We start from the raw sequence: 24,620 nt of genomic DNA, 5'->3' as shown, positions 1-24,620 counted from the left end.
GACAGACCCTGTAACCCCAGTGATTTGGTCAGATGTTTTGTAGAAGTATGGTAGCCCAATTCCACCCAGGGTTCTCTTTATACAAGAAGAAACCTAAAATGGCCTGGTCCCACTGGGTTTACATCTCTTCTGGAGAAAATCATATTTAATTCACTGCAGAATTGGGGCTTTTTCATTTTTTTTATAATTAAAATTTATTTTCCCCATTTGCTTCCTCTATTTGAATTCATTTTCCAGTCTTTCAAGAGTTTTGTCTGGTGTTATAGTGCAACATTGAATTATACCCTGTACTTTTTCTCTGTTTTCTTGCCTCCTTTCCCTGTCCCTCTCTAATTCCTTCTGAGCCAGATTTGTATATGTCCTTATATGTCCAAAGGACCAAGGACCCTTCTTGTACTGCATTATCTGGGTAACAGTAGGTCACATTTGCACCAGTGCACCCAGAGATTGAACTAGGACACTTTCCTTCCTACATCTGGCAAGGCTCAGACCACCCCACAGGAGGAACAAACAGGTAGGAATTAGGAGAGGCCCACAGTCAGTCCTCCTTCCTCTCACTGTGCTAGAGAATGTATGGAGGTGGATGTATGGAGAATGTATGGAGCCCTCTGCATACTGGAAACTCAGAAACTAAAGCTGAATTATCTCTGAAGGCCTTTTTGAGCAGGTGGATACATAGCTCAGACATAGCTCGTGGCTATATACAGTTTGCATAATCTAGTCCTAATTTCCCCTTTGGTCATACGCATTTTGTGTACTCTTACACATTATTTGAGTGCGTGCACACTCACCTCAAGGTAGGGACTGCACGATTAGGATTTTTAACATTCTCCCACCTCCCATTGTGTTCCCTCTTAAATCTCACTGCTTCATTCTCTTGATTCCAGTCCTAGTCTCCTTCCTTTTTCTACCATATTTCCACTAGTACCCATTAAACTCATAGTCCCCTACCCCATCATCAACTTGCATGCCTTCTCCAAAACAAATCATGTGTTCACATTTGGTTTTCCTGTATTTTACTTATAAAAAGCCACCAGAACAGAAAAAAATCCATACTGAAGTTAATATCCAGCTATACAATGCTTTGGGCCATCAAATCCTCCAAGGCAGTCACCTAAGCCTCCCTCCATACAGTCACTATTGAGTTTTAATTTAGTAACTGCAGAAGATTGTAGAGAATGTTCTCTCACATCATTTATAACTCCCTGACTTCAGAGATCCAGTCCCTCACTAAATCCTCTGCTATGTGCTGAATATCAGCCACTGGTCTGCTCCTGCTGTTTCTGAACACTATTACACTCTTGGTCTATTCTGTACTTTATCTAACTTGTCACTGTAGCATCAAACTTGGCAACGTAGCATCAAGTAGCAGGAGTTGGCAAAAGAAAACTGTGGTTTTGAGATAAATGGCCCAATTTCAAAGTTTTAACAAGGGAGAGGAAAGGATAGAGTAACATTCCAACAGAGATAGGCCTAGAGAATTATAGAAAGAAATTAAGGGGACAGAGTCTCTCCTTCATTATACCTTTATAAAACAGCTGATGTGCTAAAACTTCATATAAAATCCTTCAGTTTAATATATTTTCTAGGGATCAACTGACAATACTAACAACACTTAACATAGTCACCATATAGTGCTTTACACATCCTAAATGATTTAAAAACATTAATGAATTTATCCTCCAAATGTACCTGTTTGTACATAAATATTAGCATCTTCATAATACCGAAGGGGAAGCTGAGGCAGAGTGTTCTGCTAAAAGCCACAATGATACTCAATGACACAGATGAAAATAGAGCACTGATTCTCAGGCTTTTTAGACTCAGGGCACCCTATGGAAAATGCCAGTTCTTAGATTTAACTCGACTGGAAAAACAACAGAGCAATTCTTTTGTTGCAAAGAACTCAGAAACACCACAACAGCTCAGAAAGTTTTCAGCACTATGATTTCCTAGTTTATCTTGTGAATGTTTCATTGTGGGGTACCTTTAAAACTATTTTGCAGCAACTTGGTTGAGAATCACTAAAACAGAGCAGTAATGCAAATCTATGGGCAAAGGAAACACACATATGGAATTAAAAATTGAGTTTAGGAACACACAGCAACTCATTTGTTGTTACTCTTTCGTGTATCCACTCTACCCTGCAATAAATGAAGCTAAGCCGTGGCAGTTCATGACTGAATAAAATAGTGTCTAAATTACCACAGTTGAGCATTTCTTTATTGCAAAATAGACTGAGCGTATGAAATGGTTACAGTGGAACAGTTTTGTGTGTCATAAATGCTCTCCCCTCCTCCTTTTAAAGTCAGTGTAATTCTGTTGCCTGCAACCTTAAGATAACATCAAGATCCAGCTGATATTTGGTACCCTTTTTATTATTTTTACATCTTGCATGATGTAAGCATGATTTTCTTCTTAAATCACACACAACTAACCATCAGCATACATATTTAACTAACAACAATATCACCATTATCAAAGCCCTTTCAAGACATTGAGGGATTGAATCTTACAGCACCCCCATCAAGCAAGTACAACAACATACATTTTTACCTCCATAGTATAGGTGAGGAAGCAGAGGAATGGAGATGTTTGCTGATTTGACAGTCATGCAGCATGTCAGAGCACAGAAATGAACTCAGACATCCTGCCTCTGAATCCCATATTTTCACTATGGTTCCTCTAAATTATTTGGCACGAGACAGAAAATGTCCAGCAAGGACATTACTGAAGGCATATTTCAGATGCATAAGCTTAAACATCTAATTATGCTTTATAAATTAGTCTTTGCTAGGAGGAAAGTGCATAAAGCTTTTATTTCTACCTGGCTGAGAATCAGATGGAGTAAAGCACTTTCATTTTAATCCCATTCCATACATAAAACCCGAGAGTATTTCCACAGCCCATAAGGAGCACAATTGCTTAATCCAAGGTTACAAGAAGAATAAAAATAGATTTTATGCCCCCCTTCCCTTTTCCTAACAGTCCTTAATCCTCGTATTTAGCATACTCTTGAGTTCTCCAGAAAGAAAACCAGTGTGTAAGGTACATGCTTTATGTTGGAATAAAGAGCTTTTAACAGTCACATGGAAGCTGTGAATACCATCCCCCACCAATGTACAAAAAGGAATATATACAGTATATATAAATGGAAACATGGAGAGCATCTGCAGCCTCCTCTACTCAGACAGATAGGGAGACAAGGAACTCGTCTTATTGGCTCTGAATATTCCTTCCAAAGAAACACGCAAAAAGCCCACATATAAATGGACATATATACACAACAGAATAATAACCTATTCTGACCTGAACAGACCCATTATTTAAAGTCATATGAATATGATTAGTTAGGCAAATGAGGGTTAAAGACTTTTAGCTATAATGGATGGATAACACATTGTGTCAGAGAAGCTGTTACCAGAAGTGCTGAGTGACAATACTACTGATTTAAGGCTGCTGTTATTCATATATCCATATAGCATTCCTTACCCAAACCAAAATACTCTAAGATAAATGTGAAATATGTCACAACTGAAGCCAAGTTCCTAGCTGTCTTCTCCTGTATTATCTTTTAGAGCTAAGTATGAAATGTATCAGGAGTTTGACAGCAAAAGTAATACGCTGATGTAAGTAACACAGACACAGTGAAAGAAATAGTCATTTAAGACAGTGGACTGTCAGTGTCACCGGAAGAATCAACAGTTTTACTTCTGAAACTGAAAAGAAGGCTCAAGCTCTAAAACAAAGGTTAAACACTAAACAAAAAAGTTACCAAAAAATAAGAAAGTATTTTCTGACATTTGCAGGCATGAAATATGAAGGCGTGTTGGACTGATACTGTTTAATCAACCCAGTTAAAAGTATAAAATCCTGACTGATGGTTTCAGCTATGAATGTCTGTGTAGAAGCAATCATAGACTACTTGCACGAGTTTGAAGAAAAAGTTGAGTACTATGTATCAGTTGTTATAAAAAAGGTAAATGATTTATCTGTTGAATTCATAGTTATCTGCTTAGACAGAGACAAATTTTCATACCTAGGTGCACATTCTTATGAGACTGTAAAAGGAACAAATCATTAAAAAAAATTACATTCCCTATTTAGGATGCATGAAGTATCTTGAGGAGAGTCCGATCCAAGAGGAAAAGTAGCATTTGAGAATTTGCCACCCAAGCTCGTAGACTTGAGAGCTTTTCTGGCCCTGCTGAACAACTATGGCAATTTCAGAATCAATTTGTTCCTTTTTCTTTGGATTATACCACAACATTTAAAGTACTGGCGCGCATGCACGCATGCACGCATGCGCACACACACACACACACACACACACATACACACCCTTAAAACCCAAAGGAATTAGACATACATATGCTTCTTTCAAGTTCTGTCATATTCTATTTGTTATTTTCTTAAAAGGAGGTAAGGGGATTGGGGATTTCTTTTCCTTTCTGGTTCCAATAAAATCTACAACAGATCAGTTTGCCTCTATTACAAAGCTATTGTGATATATTTTTCTCCATTTCCCACCCCCTGCTAAGATTCTTAAAAAGTAAAGAGTCCAGTCATTATCTCTCAGATGTGGACATTTCTTTGTCTTACTGTGATCTTGTTTCTTGTTACTAAACAACTACCCCTTGTATGTAAAAAAAAAACAAAAATGAAAAAAAGAAAAAAATCAAAACCTTCAAACTATCAAGTCATTTTGTAATATTATTGGAATCTAATTCTGCTTCAAACCTAAACCTCTAGGTTTTGCCAGATCACTGAATGCCATCAGAGAGTTCTTCCTTGTCTTCCCATTCTCTCCTATTATCACCTTGATATTTATCAGACTTTGCAAAATAAGAATGGGGTTATTTCCTACCTGGTCACTTTATTTGCCTGTCCTTTCCAACAGTGCAAGTAAAACACAGAATTTCAGGAGCCTGGAAGGATTCTTCTGGAAATCCTCCCATGAGAAAGAGGAGAGGACCAGTTCCTGCCCCCTCTTTTCCAGTTCCCTTTCACTCTCCCAGTTTTATGAGCTGAATATAGCTAGATATACACACTGGATGGGAAGATGTGTTGGCAGCCCTCACCAAATGTCCAACAGAAGCATTTTCACATCCTTAAGCAAGCACATATGCCAAGACATTGCATGAAAGCAGCCCGCAGAACCTGATGAATATAAGATATTAATAAAAGCTTTCTACAGCTACACTGCAACCCCTCCTCATGAGTGACAAAAGGCCACAGTTCTTTCAGATCCAGGAAAACTAAAGGCTAGGACAAAAGTCCTCACATTCACAGCCATCCACAGAAGAGAATGGTCTTTACAAGACAACGTATGGCAAACAGAAGGACAGACACAAACAGGTTTGGTCAATGTTATCAGTCACATTTACTGAATGCAGTGCTATCAAAGTATAAGACTTCTCTTGGGAGAAACAAGAAGAGAGATCAGCTGCATACGATTCAACACAAAGCCCAACCTTAACTGGAATCTACTTCATTTTTTATCTGCTCTGTTTTCAAATCTATTTTTTCATCTATTTTACAGCAGCGTCATATTGCTAGAGAGTTAACAAAATAACACAAAACCCTTCATATCTACCATCAGTCCCAAGTTATATAAAGTTGGCATGAAAAGACTAAATGCAGTAGAAGTATATTTTATACAACTTTTGACATGTCTAGACATAGACTAACTAATATACAGCCCACCAACTGATTCTATCTAGCCCACAGGTGGGCAGTGCAGGCAGTAGCTCTGGATCTGGTCTCTAGCACTGTGGAGAATGCTGGTGCAAGCAGCCCTATCTGCTCATTACCCGTGGTCTACCCTGGGTGCTAGGACCATGTAGTAGGCACCTTGCACCTGTGCCCAGAGGCTGCAGAGCTTCCCCAGCACTTCCCAGCAGGTGAAGCCCAGGTCCTGACCCCATCCCTGCCTCCTGTCTTGCCCTGTGCAACTCCACAAGCCAACCTAGCCACCTACCATTGCCTGGCAGCAGCCAGTACGACTCCCATCCTGTCTGCCCAGGAAAGGCTGCCTGCAGCACCCTGGGTCAGGGTCTCCTCTTGGGGAAGGGGGACCCCCCCAGGATGTAGGTAGGCGCAGCCTGCATAGCCCTGGCAGGCAGCTGGGGCAGGCTGGAGGGGGCTGTTGAGCTTTCCCAGGCTTTGTGGGTGCAAGGGTGGACAGGAAGACATGGGGGCAGGTGGCTCTTGGGTGGTATGTCAGGGTGCAGGCTGAGGCAGGAGTTCCTTTGTGATTTGGGGGTGGCTGGTTGGTGTCAGGGCTCTGCTGAAGGTGGAGGCATCCTCCCTTGGCTGAGTGTCTTACCTCTATATACACTACTCAAAAACATATATATCAGAACAAGAATTATTTTCTTAAATGAAATTAAAATAGTTTATAGAAGATATTTGATTTTTAGCATATGATTTGTTTTGCATCTAAAATTTGTTAAAATATTATCACCATTAATTTTACGTGTGCAGCAGTCAATAACACAAAAACTCGTTAAGTTTTTAACGAGCCAGCCAAAATAATAACCCACTCCTACTTTAAGCTATAGCCTATGGTTCAGGCTATATACAAGGAAAGAACCCTGGCAATGGGAATGCACAGAGGCACTGCACATGAAACAGGCACAGTCATGCCTGGAAGACAAGGCGTGAGTTGAGCAGAGTCTTTGCAATTGTTCAGCACATGTTCCCTTCAGTAGTCCCTTGTTCTGCCCCACTATGTACTATCTTACCCATTCTCCCCTTTATGGGAAGGGTAGTATCACCTTTGGTCCTAACCATACAACTTATTCTTTGACTATGATGCTGCAGATACCTGCCATAATCAAGGATACATACACAGCCACATTCCTTGCACAGCGTTATTGCAAGTAGAGTTATTGTCTTTAGAGTTCCCACTCCATTTTACCTCTGACATGTATTTCTCGCATTCTAGTGGAAGGAGGTTTCACTCCTTTGCAGAGGACAGATACAATGGAAAGCACTGTTAACTGTTCTTTACTGCCTGGCCTGCTTAGGTTCTTTTTATTTTTTGCCTTGGATACTGTTTGAGAAAGGGTAGGGGAATGTTTAATGAGAAGATGATTAAGGTAGTTGTATTATTATATTATTATCTCAACATAAAAAAAATAAAAGCTCTGTGTGTACCACTGATCTAAATAATACAGGAAGCTCCCCCCTCATGAATGCAAAGTGTTCGCACATCTTTTTGGAGCATGACTTTGGTTGAATGGAAGATTCACCATTTTTAATAGATATTTTCTACAAGAGACTAAATATTCTCTCTTCTTCCCTACTAAAAGCATGTACTAAAAGGATTGAATATTACCTGTTTTTCTCACACCCCAACTTGTTTACCTTTTCCTATTGTCTTTCATCATACCCTTGTTTCAAGCTTTTCGGTAGAAATAGGTTTATTTAGAGTTCTCATACATTTACAGTATCTAGCATATTGCTGACCTGATCCCAAAATGGGGCATCTAAGTCTTCACACAATCACGGAATCATAGAGAAGTAGAGCTGGAAGGGACCTCCAGAGTTCAGAAGACTACTGTCAACCCTGATGCAACATAAACTTAACACCCTAACCTGCCACAGGTAAAGCAGGGGAAATGTGGTGGCCAATATCCTGCTTCTGTGAAATGTCAATGTATGCTCAAGAGATCCTGGGTAGCCAGGGGGCCATGCCCCCAACTAAAGAGGAAGGCAAACCTCTCCCATAGTCCATACCAATGTAACCATGAGCTAAAATTCCTTCCTGACCCCAAATATGGTGATCAGTCTAACCCTGAGAAGAGAGACAAAACCCCTAGCTTCCTTGGTCCCAGTAGGAGCACTGGTGCACCTTAGTTAAAGTCCCCAGCCCTGGCTGTAGCTAACACCCAATGTCTCTGAAGGAGGGTTAAAAACACCTGACATGTAGTAGAAAAGGGGGTCAGGGTGAACCAACAAAGCCCAGAAGCATGGGAAATACCAAGCCCTGACCAGCTGCTGTTCAACTTCTTGAACACCTCCAGTGATGGCAATGCCAAAACTTTCCTAGGCAGTCTATCCCACTGCCTCACTGTTCTAAAAGTGAAGTAGTTTTTTTGGATACTCAATCTAAACTTACTTGGCTGCAACTTCCAACCATTGTTCTGTGTTCTCCTCTCTGCAGCCACAGAGAAAAGGTGCTTTTCTGCTTCTTTATGGCAGCTCTTCAAGTATTTGAAGACTACTATCATGTCCCCTCTAAAGTGCCTTTTCCACAAGCTGAACACAACTAGCTCCTTCAGTCTCTTCTCATGCTTTCCAAGCTCTTTATCATTTTTGTTGTCTATCTCTGGACACTCTCTAACTTCTCCACTTCCTTTTTAAAATGGGGAGCCCAGAACTTCACACAATACTCTAGATGAGGCCTAACTAATGCCAAGTAGAGAGGCACTGTCACCTCCCATATCTTGCACCCCATGATTCTATTGATGCATCTCAAAACTGCATCCGTCTTTTGTGCGGCTGCATCAGACTGAAGACTCATATTGAGCCAGTGATCTATCAAAAGTCCCAGACCCTTTTTCATAAGGTTGTCATCAAGCCAGGTGTCATCCATTTTATATTTTTGTTTTAGATTATTCTTCCCAAGTTGTAGCACCTTGCATTTGTCTTCAATTAACTTCTTCCTTTTAGCTTTAAGCTCAATTTTCCAATCTGCTGAGATCCTTATGAAGTGGACTCACATCCTCCAACTTGTTCACAATCCTTCCCAGTTTTGCTCAAGAAGCTTTCTATGCCAGCATCCAAATCATTAATAAACACGTTGAACAGCACTGAGGCCAGGGCAGATCCCTGTGGGACTCTACTTAAAACGTCCTGCCATTCTGACATGGACCCATTGATAATTATCCTTTGCTTGAGCTATTGAGCCAGTTATCTATCCACCTTATAGCAGTGTTTTTTCCACACCTACTATAAAACAAATAAAAACACCGATGATGTTGATGATGATACTTCTAAAAAAGGTTTCTGGAACTCTAAGCTAGAGACAGGTTCATGCTGGTAAATTTAGGTTTGGATGCAAAGGGTTATTTGCACCTAATACTAATTAATCATAACCAAGGATAATTTATCAATACAAATTCATTGACAGAAAAGCTGCCTGGAAAGTGAAGAATAAAACTTCTATATTTCTTCCAGTGGGGAGATTTTACTTTCTAATAAAGAACTTCGTAAGCCACTAGTATGGTATTTAAAAGTTATCATTGACATTTAGGGCCCAAATGTCAATGATATCCCACCACCCCTCCCCTGCACTTTGGCTTCCACCTTCTTCTTCTCTTCCAGTATAACCCCAGTCCTTTCAGTCTTAAAGAAAGGGTAAGCAAAGGTAGCCAAACTGCAGCACATGTGCCGCAAGTGGTACACGCAGACTGCCTGCATGGCATGGCAGATCATGGTGGGGACAGCTGCCAACACAGTGGAAGATATGGCAGAGAGAAGAAAGAAAAGCAGCAGGTTGGGCAGGGAGCAGAAAGCAGAGCAGCAGATCTGATGGGAAAGGAGATTGGAGTGGCATTTGGGAGAGCGTGGGACTTAATTTGTGGCATACCTGTCAAAATGGTTGGTCCCCACTTCTGTAAGTCATCTTGCAGGCTTCTACAAATTTTTGGGGCCTTTGACCTAAATATTGCAGCTGTTCCCAAAATTTCCAAAATGCCTTCCCACATCTTTCATACTACCCATTTTCTGCCACTCACAATGATTCCCAAGGCTAAAGAATGAGTTGTTGGGTAAAGGGGAGCAAGAGGTTTTTTGTCTATGTTGGCCCAGCCACAGTTCTGCCCTACCTAAATCTCATCCACTCCAGGAATTCTCCCCTGTAAAGAATCCCCAAGTCCACTGAGAAATAAGACAAAAATCTAAATAAAACACAATGTCATGGTACAGACAGAACCAGCAAGATACATGCCATAAGTAAGACTTTATAGGACTATGAAAGATATTAGTGATATGGGCAGGAGAAATCATAGGACAGAAATAAGGAGACAGGAAGCCTAACTTGCTAGGACTTACCTCTGTTACTAGAGACCCTCTGCAGTACATCCTTTGGTTCAGGGTAAAATACTTACTAATAGTCTATTCTCCCACTAAGATTATAAGGGTCTTTTTGAGCTATAATTCCTCTAACATGTTTGCATACAAGCAGAAAATATCATGGTACATGGAGTGCTACTGCAACAAAAAATATAAAATAAAAAGTCCAGAATTTCACTCTCCAGGTGGATATGTGCTCTTGTCACCTCTCAGACAGCTGTTTCAAAAATACAACTTCCTAGGACATCCCTAGGATCTAGAAGAGGTATTTAGTTCATAAGGCCTAACTTGATGATGTGGTACTTGCAGGGGTACCTCCTTTTGTTGTGGTTTATTGCTGGATCCAACATCAGAGGGAACCTTGAATGGTATTTGGAATGACCTGCTATATGTAGTATAGATAAGTTTCCAGAACTGCACATCAAAGTAAGTTTCTTTTCTTAAACAGGACCAGATTTTTGTCCACCTGTACTGTATAATACCTTCTTACCTTTCACCCCAAACTTTGGCTTTATTGAATTAGGCTGCAAAAACCTGGACAGTACCAAACACGTTGGAACACAGTTTTGGTCCAAGGCCCTTTATTTCTGTATTTTTCTGCCTCTCTCCTTATTTACTTGCCAAAAAATGAAATAATGTGTGTGACGACATTTTTTCTAGCTAAACTTCATCATTCAGAAACCACAATTCTATGATATATGCTACTATAACCCATGATAAAAAGAACTCCTATGAGGAAAGTAATAAAAGAATCCCTTCTTACCTTTCATCCCAAACTTAGAGTGTCTTCCAAATTTCAGAATAATGAGCATTATCACTAAGCCAGTGCACACCAGTGCTGCAATCCCCACCACAACATACACCTAAAAGAGAACAAGCACAATTAAATTTGTGGTGTAATGATGAGCTACCCTCAATGACAATCAACATTTATACAAAGTAAACAAGTGAGGGAAAGAGCTTTTCAACTAAAATAATGTTTTCCTCAGATATAAGAGAACAAAGGGTGGGGCACTATCTGCACTCTTTCCCATCCTATGGAGAACAGAGATTCAGATGCCTGCATAGCATTACCATCCTCTGTACTACGGAAGGAAACATAAATGTAAGGAGGAAAGACTGATGGAACCACCTCAGAGAAATGTATGTCATTTGCCCCTCCACTATCTGTCTTATGAAGCCTAATTAGAAAAGATAACACAGTCCAGAGGGTATTAACTTTTCTGACAAAGCCTTATTTTTTACCCACTATATACCTGGGGATCCAACACTGACAGCCAACCCAAATAAGGGCCACCAAGAAGTCAAAAATCTAATATTATGTAAATAAAAACTCCCCATAAAAGCATGGTCTTGGCAAAAAAGGTAATTAAAATTAGTTGTTCAGAAGTTGGAAGCAAGCTAAGTATTGTACTTATCTGAACAAAATCTTACTTTCAAAGGCAGACTGTTCGGTTTTATAGACAAAATAAAACAAAACAGTTTTTGTATACTGTTAGGCTAGTGTCCTGTTATCAGGAGGCAAAAAAACCACTCCAGAGATTCATTAGTTCTACAGTCAGAAAGTCCACTAAATTAAAAAACCAGGAAACAATGTGTATACTTACAGTGATGCTATCTTCATTCTCTGTGTTGATAAAACCCGTAGAAGTGATCTGATTACTGTTATTTGTGGTGTCTCCAATATCGTTAGGTGTGGTTTCATAATCTTGGAAACAGGGGGGAAAAAAAGATTGCCTTTATAGTTTCATAACGATAGGAGGGGAAATGATACTTAAGTCTTCATAAGGTTGCAAAGTTTGTAATAACTAAGAGAAATTTGAGTTCTTCGTAAGAGATGCATTATTTCTATTGTACCATCGGAGATTTTTTACTCCAGATATTTTAAATCAATGTTTTGAGACTTCTGGCCTTAAAAAAGAGTTTGTTACATTTCTCTTTCAACTTCATACACCCAATACTTGTTTATGTAAGAATTCAGAAAATGGATCTGCAATAAAAAATCCTGAGGGAAGCAAAATTTTAAATTAGGCAAACTCTTTTCCTCTAAATTCATGAAGAACATATGTCTGCTCTCTAGATTGAGCTGCTTAATTTTCTATTCATCAGAGATAAATTAGGCTTTTTTTAAAGTTTACAGGCTCCTTCTTTCATATTTGAAAATCCAGGAAAAAAAATTTCTCGATGAGTCTAAATTGTAAGAAAAACAGTCATTTCACACCTTGACATTAAAAAATTAAAATTCTATCTTGTGTATTTGTGGAACAGGTAGCCAGCTTCTATTACAGGGAGCCAGCTTCTATTGCTCACAGATGATACATTAATTCTCAGAAAAGTCTAGGCTTGACATATCTGAAGAAATTCAATTGAAAATTTAAATATTCTCAGTTCTACAAGAGTAATTTTACTGAAAGACTGTGGCCTAATAAAGTATAATTATTTGAAAAGTGTATGCTGTGTGTACACAGGATGTGATTTTGTACTAGAATTATTCTGGATCAAATACTTGTTTATATCTAGATGCCCAGGCACTGAAATAAAACAGAGCTGCATTTTTCACAATTATTATAAACTGAAATATATACATACATAGTGTATCTATTTCATTGTGAGAGTGCACGGGGAAGGAGAGGAGAGGGAAAGGCAGGGAGAGAGAGAGAGCAGGAGAATGTTCACATTAAATTGAATCGGCAAATTTATTACGATGGCAGTTTCAGCAGGATTCAATTTATAATTAATCACAGGTTTCTCTATTTATACTTTGTCTGAAATCAACAAGAAATGTAATGCAAATAACCTGTAAATGAAATTTGGGTTTGAAAATTGATATATAAAAAAGCAAATTGCAGTGGTATAGTCATAATCAACAGCAAAATGTAAGTGAAAAACAATGCAATTACATATTGTTGGGCTGTATTTAAGATGCAAAATCCTAACCTAGGTGCCCATCTCTGCAGCTGCTTCTTTACATTGGTGGATTGCCTGAGAAAAAAGGGAGGGAAATCTTCACATCTGCTCCAAGGCAGCAACTGAGGGCCTCAAGAAAATATCTGTATTCCCTTAAAGTCCCAAAAGAGATACTGCACCCGTAACACAGCCATATCTGTGAATAAGCCTATTACAAAGACAGCAGGGCAGGGGGCGAAGGGGGGTTAGGGTCTCTTAATGGGAGCAGGATCATGAGTGATGTTTCTAACCTCAAAACTGCCATGGGGGAAGGGGAAGGTCTGCATCCTGGTGGATGTATTTTCTCCAGGCTCATGATGCCATTTGAGAGCTATCACATGGGCATGCTGATAACATGCTGTGCTGGCCCATTCAGTTTTTATGCACATACACTTATGCTTTCTTCCAGAAAATCACCCAATCTACCACACATGGTTAAAGAGCTGTTTGGCATGGTGCATCTACACGGTTGTCCTGTCACCAGTTCAATGTCCAATTAAGACTTGGCAGGGACAGAGCAATCAGACCAAGTGTCATATATACATATCTGGATCTATAACATACAAACTGTCCAATTCTAATGAATACTAAGACATTGTGTGTGCCAGGGCATTCATTATCTGTGCTTTTATGAGAATCACAAAATCATTTCCTGAGTTTCCACTGTCTGCAATCTCAATCCTAATGCAACATTAAGGTCATTTTCCTCCCTTGTCTACATATGTATCAGGGATCAAATTGTAGAGAAACTCAAGGCTGCAGCATTTCTTAGATTACACAGATTATACCCTGCTTTCATTCCCCATCTGCACAAGCAGTATGACAACCAAGAGCTGGTGATGTGCAGACTGTCAGTTAATGTCAGGAGCATTATTGTCTTGTTATGTCACAACAGGAGAAGGAGCACTAACTTTTCCATCTGTGAAAAGTACCCAGATACTAGAATAGCAGCAGATCCAATCAGTGCAGTATTTTTCTGGATTTGGAATCTGGCTTCCTTTACAAGTAAAGTTGTTGAAGTTATTTTTAACTTCTGTATTTTAGTAATGTTCTATACAAATTGCCTGAATAAAGGCACAGTAAAACAGACTAATATAAAAATGCAAGCTGTCTCTACAAGATAAACATCATCTTCAGAAGGACAAATATTGCCTTAATTACCTGCAGGAACAGAGGCCAGAATGTAACAAACAGTGGGTGCATCTACATGAGACACTATGTTGCCATAGCGATGAGCTACATCATTGTAGCTCACCGCTACGGCAATGGAGTGTCGAAAAATAACTGTGTGCTGGCAAGACTGCGCAATACTGGCAGGTACAGTGGAGTCATTTAGTACTAAATGACTCCACAGTACCAAATGCATAGTCAGGGGCACATGTAGACATTCCCAGTATTTCCCAATTATGCGTACCCTTCCTCCTAACACTAGCCATGGGAAAGCATATCCTGGGGGATTAATCAGAAGCAAGTTTTCTGGTGCTTTTTTGTTAAATGACTCTGAATGCAGTACTGCATTAGAAAGGGTAAGAGATAAATGAGGTCACTTTACCACATTAGTGTTGCATTGCCACTTCCTGTTGAAGGATTGGGAATCAGATAAATTCATGCTTGAATTAAAGCGAGATTTTCAAGACCTCTTATGATGGGTGAGGTTTGCAAACATGTGCCCAAGAATCATCTGGGCAAAACTGCATCAGGAGGAAAATCATGCAATTGAATGGGTTCTTCTGCATGTGATTACTCAATTTGTGCACAGAAATATATGAAAGTATATGCATGTACTTTGACCCACTCAGAGGTGAAGTATCAACTGTTCAATACCTTCTGCAGTCATTTACACCTGTGCCAACTGGATGTAAACAACTACCAAAGCAAGCTAGGACTTTCTACCCACTTGATGCCACTGTGACTACAAAAGTTGTCAAATAGCAAAGAATAAGCATCCCAGACTTCAAAGTCAGTGTGTGTGCAAAAAATAGGCATCACATACATAACCTACAACAGCACACTCTTCATAAACACAGCAATCATTCTGTGACACAGTCAAGTCTTTATCTGACATAGTTGCTCCTGATGGCCTGATAGCCTGAATGTGAGCTTGGGAATCAGAAATACTAGCTTTGCATTTGATTTCCTGTTTGGCCTTGGACAAGTCACTTCAATTCTCTGCCTGTGTTTCTCTACCTATAAAAATAGGGATAGTAGTTCTTAGTCATCCATGCCACGGAGATGCTGTGTGGATTAATTATTTGAAGGATTAATGTCTGTGCAAAGCTTGGAGCATGGGAAGTGATACAGAAATGATAAATAATATCATTGCCAATAAAAGACATCTTGTGTCCCATACTAAAACCTTTTTTCTTTTGCAGGTCACTACTTCTGCTTCCTGTACCATCTTTGAAACACTTAGGCTAGGGACAGAAGTTACACATAAACTGGTTTAAGTGATCAAAAACTGGTTTATACCTGTAACAGAACAGAAGCTCAATGCACATAAATTAGTTTCAAAATAGCTGAAACTGGTTTAAGATAAACCTGGTTGAATGTAGTATCAGACTTAACTGATTTGGGTCAAACCGGGTTATGAAACTTCTGTCCCAGACCCCTTCCTGGTTCAACTTAAATCACAGCCCTCACGCATGTTTTGCAGCCCTCAGCAGGGCTGTACTGTCTACTCCAGAGAGCAAAGCTGGCCCCACCCCTCTGTTCCCCAGTTGGAGCCGTGAGGGCTGGCTGACAAAGGCGTAGTGTGGGGCGAGCACAGCTAGGGCACCCCTTCCACAGCTCAAATTTACTGGTGGCTGCAACTGTGGACTAAAAACCCAGAGGCACCTGGAAGCAGTTAGAGGAAGTGATAAGCAACCCTGTGGAGTCCTGATGCTGTGAGCCAGGACTGCAAATCCCAGAGACCTCAGGGGCACCAGGAAGAGGACGCAAACACACAGCCCATGCTGACTAGATGCCAGATTGCTGTGCAGTAGTGCCTCCCAGGTTCTGGCCTGAGCCACTGCAGGCATGTGGCTGCATTTCCTGAATCAAAGCTAAATGTGTGTTCACTTCTGTTTCAATTTAATCTCTGCAGCTTAAACTAACCTGCAAAGCCTGAATCAATTAAGCTTTGGGCTTTTGGACTGTCTGTACTTAGCCTTAATCATGAGACGGTTTGGAAGCTACCACATGCAACACAGAGTTGTAAAGGTCAAACCTATAGGGACAGATCAAATCCTTCTTTAAAAGGATTCACTCTGCACAAAACTGGGGGGTGGACACTAAGTACAGACAGTTAAAAACCCTGAGACTGAACTGATTCAAACTTTGCAGGTTCTTGTAAGATGCCTAGATTGAACCAATTAGAAAGGGAGCTGATGTTCACTTTTCAAACCTGAAAGGCAGCTAGACCCCTGCAGTAGCCTATACCAGGAACCAGGGGTGTGCTAAAGCATGCCTCCCAGCCTGACAGCCACAGTAGAGAGCCAGGAGATGAGCCATTCAGGAGATGAGTGATTCAGGCTCCAGCTAGCTGAGGAGTGGGTGTGGGGGGAACTGTCCAATCCTAAGGGAGGGGTAAGGGGATGGGGGAAGCCCCTGGTGGGGCATTTCTCTTTCTCCCCCTGCTCAGAGCCCCCTGGCCATGCCCCCTCCTCAGTCCGGGCCAGCTAAGGAGGAGATGTGAAAGGAACTCCATCACCCTGCACTGGACCCCCAGCTGGGGTCTCCACAGTACAAAGGAAACGGGGAGCAAGGTGCTTCTCCCCCTACTCCCCCCTCACCCAGAGCCAGATCCAGGTCCATCACCCAGCCATGCCCTTTCCTTGGCTGGCTGGTCAGCTGAGGAGGGAGTGGGGGTGGGGGGGAATGCCCCGCTTCCCATCTCCAGACTCAAGCCAGGCAGTGCTGAGTGCATGGCAAGGGAGAAGCCCGCGGTGGAAGCTGCTTTTCCCTCCTCCATTCTCTCCTCACCTAGCCTGCCAGCTGAGGAGGGGGGCATGTCCCAGTGATCTCCCCAGTTCCCAGCTTAGGCAGGGGGAGTAAAGCCCCCATTGCAGGCTTCCCTGCAGCCGGGAACCATGACAATCCCCCAGCCATGCCCCTTCCTCATCCAGCAGGTCAGTTGAGGAGGGAATGAGGAGGGAAGGGCCCCCTCACCCAGCTCTAGACCCCCAGACAGGCTATGTCCGGCATTGGGGGGAAGCCCACAGTGGGGGCCATTTCACGTTCCAGTGCCGCCTCAGCCAGTCTGCCGGCTGAAGATGGGTCATGGCCCAGTGATTGTCCTGGCTGCCAGCTGCAGGAAAGTTCACAGTGGGGGCTTTACTCACCTGCCCAAACTAGGAGCTGGGCCGATCACCTGGCCATGCTGTCTCCCTAGCTGGCAGGCCAGCTGAGGACAGAGTGGGTGGGAAAAACGGCCTCAACTGCATGCTTCCGCCTGTGATGTGCACAGCCTAGCCAGGGATCCACAGCCAGGTGTGCGGGCCCTTTCCCCCACTCACTCCCTCCTCAGTGACCAGCTGGCCAAGGAGGGGGCCTAGCCAGATGCAGGGAAGCTGAAGTCAGGGCTTTACTCCCCTTGCCAAAGTGGGGGAGCTGGGGAAATCACCCAGCCATGCCCCTTCCTCGGCCAGCAGGCTACTGAGGAGGGAGTGAGGGGGGAAAGGGCCCCCTGACCCAGATCTGGATCCCCAGCCAGGCTGTGCCCAGTACAAGAAGGAAGCGCACAGTGGAGGCCATTTTTTACCCCAATTCCCTCCTCAGCTGGCCTGCCAGCTGAGGAGACAGCATGGCTGGGTGATTGTCCCAGCTCCTGGCTCAGGCAGGGGGAGTAAAGCCCCCATTGTGAGCTGGCAGCCAGAGTGATATCCTGGCCATGGCCCTTCTTTGGCTGGAAGCTGGCTGAGGAGGGACTTAGAGGTAAAATGGCCCCCACTGCAGGCTTCTGCCCCATGCCAGGCACAGCCTGGTTGGGGGACCAGAGCTGGGTTGGGGGACCCTCCTCCCCAAACTCCCTCCTCAGCTGGCTTGCCAGGGGGCATGGCCGGGTAATTGCACCAGCTCTCGGCTGTGGAGAAGCCCACAGTGAGGGTTTTACTCCTCCTGCCCTACTGGGAGCTGAAGTGATTACCAAGCAATGTCCCCTCCCCACCAGGCAGGCCCATGGGGGGGAGGGATATGGCCCCCTTCTGCCTGGCTTTGGACCCCCAGCCAGGCTGTGCCTGGTGCAGGGTGGGGGGAGCCCAAACTAGGGGCTTTACTCCCTCCACCTGAGCTGGGAACTAGGAGCCAGAGCGATCACCTGGCTATTCCCCTCTCCAGCCAGCAGGCAGGCTGAGGAAGGAGCTGGGGGATGGGAGGGGGAACAGCTGCCCTATCCCTCCCCCTCCCCTATTCCAGGCCCCCAACCAAACTGTGCCTGGCATGGGGGGGGGGGAGGGGGAGTGTGGAGCCCACTTTGCTGCCCCCACCCAAGCTGGGAATCCAAGCAGGATGATCACCCAGCCACACCCCTTCCCTAGCTGGCAGCTGGCTGGGGAGGGGGGAGGAAATGCCCCCACCAGCTCTGGACCCCCAGCCAGGTTGTGCCCAGCATGCAGGGAAGTCCACAGTGCGGGGTTTACTTCCACCTCAGCTGGGAGCCAGGCCAATTCCCCTGGTGGAGGTGGCAAGGCCAGATGAATTGGCCAGGCTCTGGGTTGCCTGGGATTTTACAGTTAGGGGCAGACCTGCCCTGCTCTGGTGGAGCAGAGAGCATAGCCCAGAGCTACATAGCATCCTGGGATGCTGGAGGACTGTGGGTTAAGTTGAATCAGGGAGGGATCTGAGACAGAAGTTCCATAAACTGGTTTGACCTAAATCAGTTAAGTCTGATACTATATTCAACCAGGTTTATTTTAAACAGTCTGAGCATATTGAAAGCAGTTTATGTTCACTGAACTTCTGTTCTGTTATAGGTTTATAAAAGTTTCTGATTACTTAAACCAGTTTATGTGTCACTTCTGTCCCTGGAGCACAGGGCCTAACCAATGAATAGATCTGTTTGTGCAAGGCCCATTCCATATCAACTAATACAAGTCACAGGGAGGCATAATGAAAGTGTCCTACTCGGCCCCTTCTTGGGGACTCAATGGGCCCATGTACTACAGAGTGTTACTAGCCACCACACACACACACACAAATGCGTGCACACCCCACCCACCGCCTTATTTTGGGAAGAAAAATATTCCATTTAAGCCCCTGATTTTTTGCTGCCTGCAGGCCATTTTATTTCAGCTGAGTTAAAGGGTGTCCCTTTTACACCCTGCTTCAATTCCTCCTATTAGTAGCTTTCTAAATTATATTTGGAGAGCTGCAGTTCACCATTCTCCCTGCTTGATGTGTTTGCTCTCCCTCCCACGTCCAAATGTAAGTAAACACCTACTCCTCCTTAAGTGCCCAGTCCTTTGGGCAGCAAGTGTTTTTCATCTCTCACAGGCTTCAACAGAAGCTGACAGCACTCCAACTTAAAGGTAGTGTTAAAGCACTTTGGTAAAAAGGCAGTGTCTGGGGGTAGATCTTGCAGACTTTTTTCTTTTTATTACTACTTTTGCCTCTCCCCAATAAAATCTAGACAGCAAATTCTTAGTTTTCATAGGAGTCTGAAAAATTCTTTGGGGGCAAGGGGGAGTTTTGATGTGGGAAGATGAACCTTTACATCTTTATTTCAACAGAGAATGCAAGTAGACAAAAAGAAGCTTTCTAAAATTATTCCATGAAACATGCAAGGTCACAGAACAGGAGCTAGTCCCAGGGCAATTTCAAGTTCATTGACTTCAACTTGTGACACACAAAAAATAATTATACAACCATTTAAAGCTGAGTATTTTAGCTGTCATTTGCTCAACCCACTAACTATACCAGTGAAATTGGAACAACTACAAGTTAGACTACTAAGAGTCTCACAGCGAGCAAGAAGTGATGGTGTACATCTTTAATAAAAAAAACACAGTCCAAGAGCAATAATTTCAAAAGGGAAACAAATGAAATGACACTTTATTCTATAGCAGTAGTTCTTCCAAACTCCAGTTCAATAAAATACCAAATCTCTTGGGTAAATATAAACATATCAGTAGTTCTCAGCAAAGTCAATGATAGTACTTGCATGGTTAAAAGCAAGCTCAAACATCATTACCTTCTTAAACAGGGGCCTCAGATAATTTTACAGAGCAAAACCAAAGGATTTATACCTTGTTCATACTACTTACATAATAGAGCACAGGCAAAGAACTGTCTAAACTATCCAAGTAAAGCATTTGGAAAAAAGGGAGGAGAAGCTATGCTTTAAATATTTCCTAAGCACTTAAAACCACTTTGATCCCAAACTGCATATTCAGGCTAAAGGTTAATGACATGGAATGGAATCAAAGCAATAAAATTTAATTCAGCCTAAGGAAATTTAAGTCATGGGCCATTTTATTCAAATAACCAAATACTGAGCAGGATCCAACTCCTCCAAGAAAATAAAGGATAGTTTGGAAGCACTCTTAAAGATGGACTTTCATGGTTGGTCAATAGGCACAGCCAAGTTTACACACTGCCTTTATAGTATAGAGCAGCCTTTGTAAAGAATAAGCTGAAATATTTTGTCTAATTGAGCATCAACTTGAACATTACACTTCAAAGAGACTGATAAAGGTAAACTAGAAGAGAAAATAACCTGTTTAAAGGAGTTAGCACTTGTGCCAACCTTATTTTTCAAATTATATTTTCCCCTATAGTCTAGGCCTCCTTTTACAGAGGTAAATCAAATGGTCCATTATCTTTTCAGAAAAAATATTATTTAAATTATAAAGGGAAAGATAATGAACTGAAGCTCACAAAACCTCAAAATGAATGCGCTGTGCCATCCATAGTTGTAATAAGTCTATAAAGGGACCTTTGAACCATTCAATAGCAGTAAATTTATGCTTCTACTGGTTGGAAGCAAAAGCATTAGAGACAGAGGTAGAAAAAGTAATATGTTTTTCCCTTAATTCACTTAAAATAAAATAAGCAGGAAAAGAACCATTCATACAAAGGACACTTGATTCATGTTAAAATATGTGCCATTCAACCAAGCATAACAGTCCATCTTTTAGCAGTTTGAGTTACTTATTATTTTGTCATTTCAAAAACAAAACAAAATAAAATATATTACCATAAAGATCAGGATCTAGGATTGGGCCACTACCTGTCCAACAAAGAGAAAGAGAGAAAGAGAAAAAAGTTTGTAAATATTTTACAAATAATTGATGAAGAACGACAGGGCTTTTAGTTTACTTTGTTGGGTTTTGTTTTGGTTTTTTTAGGAATTTTGTTATGAATTAAAAGATTATTAGCCATAGGAATGCCATTAAGTAATAACAGTCAGAATCTCCACAAAACAACACTCAATATAATTCATACGGTTTTTATTAAATCGCATCTTTAATTTTTTCCAGAGATCCTAAATGTAAGTATTTGCTTGATATGAAAGATCTGATCTACTCTCCTGGCAAAGGGGGCAATTCCCACCTGCACCAAATTCTACTGTTACATTAGTATAAATATGAAATAAGAGCAGAACAAACTATGCCTGGTGACACAATAGGAAAGTCCTCCTGATACTGATAGAATCAGAATTTGATCCTCTGGCTTCAATGGGAGTTTCCCTCAGTTGTACTAAGGTGCACATGGTCTAATACATTTAACTTAAATCAGGATAACATGGTTTGTAGTTGTGACATTGTCAAAAAGCAGCATGTCACTTAAGACTACAGGCCAAAGGCACCAATAGCCTCAACAGTGTAGCTTCATTGACTCTGCTAGAACTGTTCCCTCAAGGACCCAAGTACAGACCTCCCAAGGATTCACAACAGAATGAGAACCCCATTCACACAGCAACTAGAGAGAGCCAAGACCTTATGCAAGTAAGGTGGGCAAAAACCTAGTTTCTTGTCCCACTATATTTTTCATGTCATTTTGCACCTTTTTCTTATTAGTGCATATATATATGGATCTGATCTTGCAAGCCTTCAATACACAGAATTGTTGATGTTGAGTATATTAAAGCATCAATCAATTTACACTTGAAAAGATATCATATTTTCAGCATAACAATTTATGCTTATTTATCCTGCATCCAATGACACAGCATAAGTCCTATAGAACAGTCTCTTAGTTACAGTTTCTGTATGTTTTCTATTTGTTTATACAGTCTGAAATTAAAGTTTGGAAATATTTAAAACATATTAAGAGGAAACCATCAGTGGGCATGATTCTGTTTAAGTGACTTCACATGTGCAGTTACAAGGTATACAACCCGTGCAAAGTGAAATTAGAGCATTTTTGTTTCTGCTTTCTTGGACCAAGTGCTTGAGAATCTATTGCAAAAAGTATAAAAACTAAAAATTGCAAAGCATATCTAGCATTTTCATGTCACAGGGTGGTTGCTCTTCTCCAAACTAAACTCAAGCCAGAGAGCAGCAGTGGTAGTGGTGGTGGCCAGCCAGGCAGGTTAATCCTTCCTTGCCTGCTCTCCCAGGAACAGATAGCACAGCCAGCCAGTAGTAAGCAGGGGGAGGGGCAGTGAGCAGGAATTTGGCTAGCGTAACATGGATCAGAGATAATCCTGCCCTGGGTAACACGGATCAGAGATAATCCTGCCCTGGAGTGGCATAACTTTAAGCTGCCTAATCAGTTCTTAAAACTAGTGTCAGGTGTTAACGTGTGGACAAACCAAGTGTTAAGAGCCCCAACAGCTGCCCCTTATCAACACATAATAAGGCCCTAAGTGAAACTTAGAACAAATAAAAGAAGGATTTAGTAATATTGTGACACTAAAACAAATGCTTTGGCATGCCAGGACTGAAGTGTAATTTATTCACAATGTTTGTCCTAAGGCTGTTCAAAAACAGCAAGCCACATTCTCAGCTGGTTAGATAGGGACAGCTTCATTAAAGCCAATCAAACCTAACCATTTACATATCAGCTGAGGATCTTCCTTAATGTTTATAGGAATGTGATTTGCCATAGTAGACAAACTCATCAGTCATATCCAGTGTCCTTGAAAGTTGCTCAGATTTTACAGTAAATCCTAAAAAAAGGGATTTGATAAAAAATTCAATGTAGAAATTATTACATTACTATACGATCTATGGGGCTTCTGCAATATGAGACATTTTTAGGTAACTCATACTTAGAGCACTATTCAATATGATTCTAGGAAAAACAAAGTATATTTCAGGGAACTAGCCCCTGTTAAACGGATAGACTGTCTACAACCTTAACAAATAAAGTTCTCTGTTTAGAAGCTAGAATAATGCATCATGGACCAACCCCTCCCTCTTTTGTGTAGCCCCCAAAGTAAGGATAGTTATTGGTGCAAAGCTGCTTGAGTTTTAAATCCCCAAGTTAAAAGATCTCCTCATGAGATCTATATTATAGTTAGGGAAGAGTCCAGGTTGATTTCTGCTAGCATGCTCAGACAAGATCTCTGCTTATGTGCGGGAGACCAACAAACAAAGTTCCATAGAACAGAACATTTCCTTCAATAGATAAAACAAAAGTTTCTGATAAGCAATATGCTTCCTGGTGTTAACTGCAATGTTATTATTGTACTCCAAATGTTGCCAGTATCATTGGCTCCCCTAATTTTTTAAGCTGTTTCCTCAGCCCAGTAGTACAAAAAGTTGGTTGTTCCACAAACAACATACTGTAGGCAGAGAGGTTCTTGTAATGGATCCTATCTACATTGTGACTGATACACCTTTAAAGGTGGAGTGTTTTGCTGTGATGTTTTAAGGTCCTCGAGGCTCCATTGTCTTTATTTTTAAAATTACATTATATGCTTTATGAGTGGGTTGGGGGTTTTTTAATTACTCTCAAGTTTTTTGTTTTGGTTTGGTTTTGTTGTTTTGGGCATTTTTTTAATATCTTCAGTGCATTTGGCTGTAAGAGATTCAATAATCACAGAATCAGTTCAAAGCTTGAGGAGGATACCGCACTCCATTAAACATCAGAGCTGGTATTCAATTCTATTATGCAGGCACAGAAATGCACATATCTGGGTGTGTGCCTAATTTTTATGCTTCATTATACAGAGCTTTTTTTAAACAACAGAAATGTAACTTAATGTAAATTTACAATATGTATATTTGACCCAATGACAGCTTCAGCGACAGAGTCAGAAGTATTAAGGGAAGAACCTATATCATTTTTGTAGAATATTAAAACTCAGCATCACACACACCTTATATGAAACAGCTTACCAGATAAAAACTGCTTTGGGGAACCAGCCAGGATAGATAGTTTCTTCCTGTTAATTTTTAAAGACTGGTTTGTGGCCATGTATCCTACATGTAGCAATTTGTAAGATCCTGACTACATTTATAGTAGTTTCCTCTATAATGTATTTATGAAGCCTAATTCACCACAGACTTGGAGCTACGCTTAAAAGGACACAACACAGATTTTCTCCAAAATTTACAACACATAGGAATTTAAAACTGAAGGAATAAATGTATAATACTGCCTTTTGAAATGGGATGATCTGTTCTATTCCATTTTATAATTAAAAAGGCCAAAATAATTAAAAA

At 41.3% G+C, this 24,620-nt stretch overlaps 1 protein-coding gene across 5 annotated transcripts in view; it reads right to left on the bottom strand.

Moving 5' to 3' along the window:
* NTRK2 (neurotrophic receptor tyrosine kinase 2) overlaps positions 1 to 24,620 on the bottom strand; it is a 324,464-nt gene that overhangs the window by 212,666 nt on the left and 87,178 nt on the right. For 4 of the 5 annotated variants that reach the window (XM_006272070.4, XM_019478097.2, XM_006272071.4 and 1 more), the window contains exons 9-11: positions 21,203 to 21,235; positions 11,691 to 11,791; positions 10,847 to 10,946 (exon numbers count right to left, since the gene is read on the bottom strand). In XM_006272070.4, the coding sequence (XP_006272132.1) occupies positions 10,847 to 10,946; positions 11,691 to 11,791; positions 21,203 to 21,235 (234 nt within the window). The remainder of the gene's footprint in view (positions 1 to 10,846; positions 10,947 to 11,690; positions 11,792 to 21,202; positions 21,236 to 24,620) is intronic. The other variant, XM_019478098.2, reaches the window with a different exon arrangement.

Source organism: Alligator mississippiensis, chromosome 3 (assembly GCF_030867095.1).
Source record: "Alligator mississippiensis isolate rAllMis1 chromosome 3, rAllMis1, whole genome shotgun sequence".
NCBI lineage: Eukaryota > Metazoa > Chordata > Crocodylia > Alligatoridae > Alligator > Alligator mississippiensis.
Note: the sequence above shows the minus strand (reverse complement) of the source record. Positions and strands in the feature narration are given on the sequence as shown.